This window comes from Oratosquilla oratoria, unplaced genomic scaffold, assembly GCF_046742065.1.
Source record: "Oratosquilla oratoria isolate Oo_2021 unplaced genomic scaffold, ASM4674206v1 SCAFFOLD144, whole genome shotgun sequence".
NCBI lineage: Eukaryota > Metazoa > Arthropoda > Malacostraca > Stomatopoda > Squillidae > Oratosquilla > Oratosquilla oratoria.
The window spans coordinates 245,001-247,500 of record NW_027467500.1 but is presented as its reverse complement, the minus strand read 5'-3'; the positions used below and the strand labels follow the sequence as shown (position 1 = coordinate 247,500).

Here is a 2,500-nt window from a genome sequence, read left to right as displayed (position 1 = left end):
ACATCTGTATCATTTTTTCTCAATCTCAACTTATCAATGGCAGGTTTTGGTCAGTATCATGAAAGACTTAACCATCAAACCTTTATGTGAGACCAGGTGGGAAAGTCGGATTGATGCTCTTAAACCCCTCAAATATCATCTTGCTGACGTATATGATGCTTTACTTGAAATTTATGAAGACACAAACCTTAAAGGGTCATCTGGAAGTTCAAACCGGGTTGAAGCCAAGGAGTTAGCTGATGCTGTTTCCAAATATGAGTTTGTTGTTTCACTTGTCACATGGTATAACATCCTGTTTGAAGTCAATATTACCAGCAAACATCTTCAAGATAAAGATGCTGATTTAAATTCAGCTACCAAACAGTTGGAAGCAACAAAAAGCTACCTTCTGAGCTGTTGATGTGATAATGGTTTTCAAAAAGTTCTGGTTGATGCTACAGAGGTGGCTCAAGATTTGGAAATAGAGCCACAATTTGAGAAAAAACAATCACGAAAACGGCGAAAGAAGCGTCTATTTGATTATGAAGCACATTAGGAATCACTAGAAGACCCCAGCCAAACGTTTAAAGTAGAATTTTATTATAGCGTTCTTGACATGGCCATACAGTCAGTAGAAGAAAGATTTCACCAGCTACATTCCTACAAAGCAATATTTGGCTTCTTATATGACATCCATGGAATAAAAAATGCACCAAACGCAGATATTCTTCATGACTGCCAAAATTTAGAAAAGTCATTAACACACAATGGGCATCACGACATTGATGCAAGAGACCTATGCTCAGAGCTCAAGGCAGTATCAAGGCGCTTGACGAAACCCATGCTCCCACAACCAGCACTTATATTTGAGCAAAAACTGCAAGATAGTGTACCAAATGTTGTGATTGCCCTCAGAATATTATTAACTTTGCCAGTATCTGTTGCAAGTGGAGAACGCAGCTTCTCTAAACTGAAGCTAATTAATACTTACTTGCGCTCAACAATGCTGCAGCAAAGGCTTGTTGGTTTAGCTACTATATCAATAGAGAATGAGGAAGCTTCTAACTTGGATCTTGCCAAATTAGTGGAAAAATTCGCCAGTCTAAAAGCTAGGAAAGTGGAATTGTAATTTTTGTTGAAGTGTGTCATGGAAACCAATAGTTTTTTTTATTGTAGCCTACATAATTTCATTTCCAACAATGTGTTGCACAATTTTTTTTTTAAACTTAGTATTGGATGGTTGATGTATTACAATAAAGAGTATATTGCTATAAAAAGGCTCTTTTTGTTACCATCAACTATAATTGAAACAAAATTGAACCAAAAATTATTGTCCCCGAGCCACTGGCCCTGGGTGAACTTTCAAGGAGAGGACCCAAGGGGCATAATTTTTCAGCTTCGCCTAGGGCATCAAAAACTCTCGGGCCGGGCCTGTCTGCACTCGGTCCCTTTAATACTTTTACTTTTCCGTATAGTTTCCTCCATTTCATCCATGTTTTTCTTTCTTTTCTCTGATCTTTGCCTTCTGCTGATAAGCTTGTTTAGTTCAATTCTTTCTATTTCGTCTCCCTTGCTTTTAATGTGCATGGTTCTTCTTCTTTTAATTAGGTCATTTGTAGCTTTAGAGTATTTGTTTTCTTTAATACTTTTTGTACTTTGTACTTTCTCTGCCGATTCCCTAATGATATCAATTAAGTTTAAATTCATATCTTCGATAATGTCCTAGTTGGATCTTGAAGCTTGGAATCTATTTTAAATTTGTAACTGAAATTTGGTCTTATTAGCCTTAACCTTTGCAAGGGTGGTTTTCTTTTTTAAAAGTAGTTTATTTCTCTCGGCTCTGAAATTGAATTTAGCTGTGCAACCTACAATTTTTTTAATCCATTACCTGACTTAATCATCATAGGAGGACTCAACTTCATCGTCTCAACTGTGTGAAGTTCGTGCATAATACTGAATTATTTTTAGAATGTACCTTTTACACAGCCTAATGACAATCCAAGCTACCCTGTCTGATAAACTACTGAACTTGACTACGTTACCAGGAACCTCTCGGTTTGTCCTTACCTCTATAATAGAACAGGTGGAGACTATCTTGTAATTGTATCAGCTTTTCTTCCGTTCTTCGGACTTCGCTCAGTCGTACAATGTCCCACTTGATGTTGTCTAGTGATCCCATTAAACTCTCCAGCTTGTGGTCTTGTGAGAGACTTGTTACGTTGTAAGTATAGATCTTCATTTTCTTGATGTTGTTTAATGTCCAAGACTTGGATGTACTTGGACAGTGCTTACTGACATTCGGTGGTATACTGGCCGTAAGCAGATGAGGCAATGCGGTTGGACCTTTAGGAGACTATGATCCAAGAGGAAGGCCTGGTTTTATTTTGGTTGTGCTACCCATATTGGCTATGAAGGGGGGTTAGCAGTAATTTGACTTCGTTGCCAACTGGTTTCTGGTGAGACATTTCTGTGGTGTGACCTTATTCATTATATTCAGTGAAGCCCTATATGTATAGGGTGC

The 2,500-nt window shown here is 37.8% G+C and overlaps 2 protein-coding genes across 2 annotated transcripts in view; both read left to right on the top strand.

The window, feature by feature from the left end:
- Window positions 1–400, top strand: part of LOC143022709 (zinc finger MYM-type protein 1-like) — a 909-nt gene extending 509 nt beyond the window's left edge. The window contains exon 1 of the mRNA XM_076181040.1: window positions 1–400. This exon is cut by the window's left edge and continues 509 nt beyond it. Coding sequence (XP_076037155.1) covers window positions 1–400 — 400 coding nt within the window.
- A 195-nt stretch (window positions 401–595) lies between these two features.
- LOC143022708 (uncharacterized) lies at window positions 596–1,108 on the top strand. The gene has a single exon (XM_076181039.1). It carries the CDS (start codon window positions 596–598, stop codon window positions 1,106–1,108), a length of 513 nt encoding a protein of 170 aa, XP_076037154.1.
- Window positions 1,109–2,500: the final 1,392 nt, after the last annotated feature.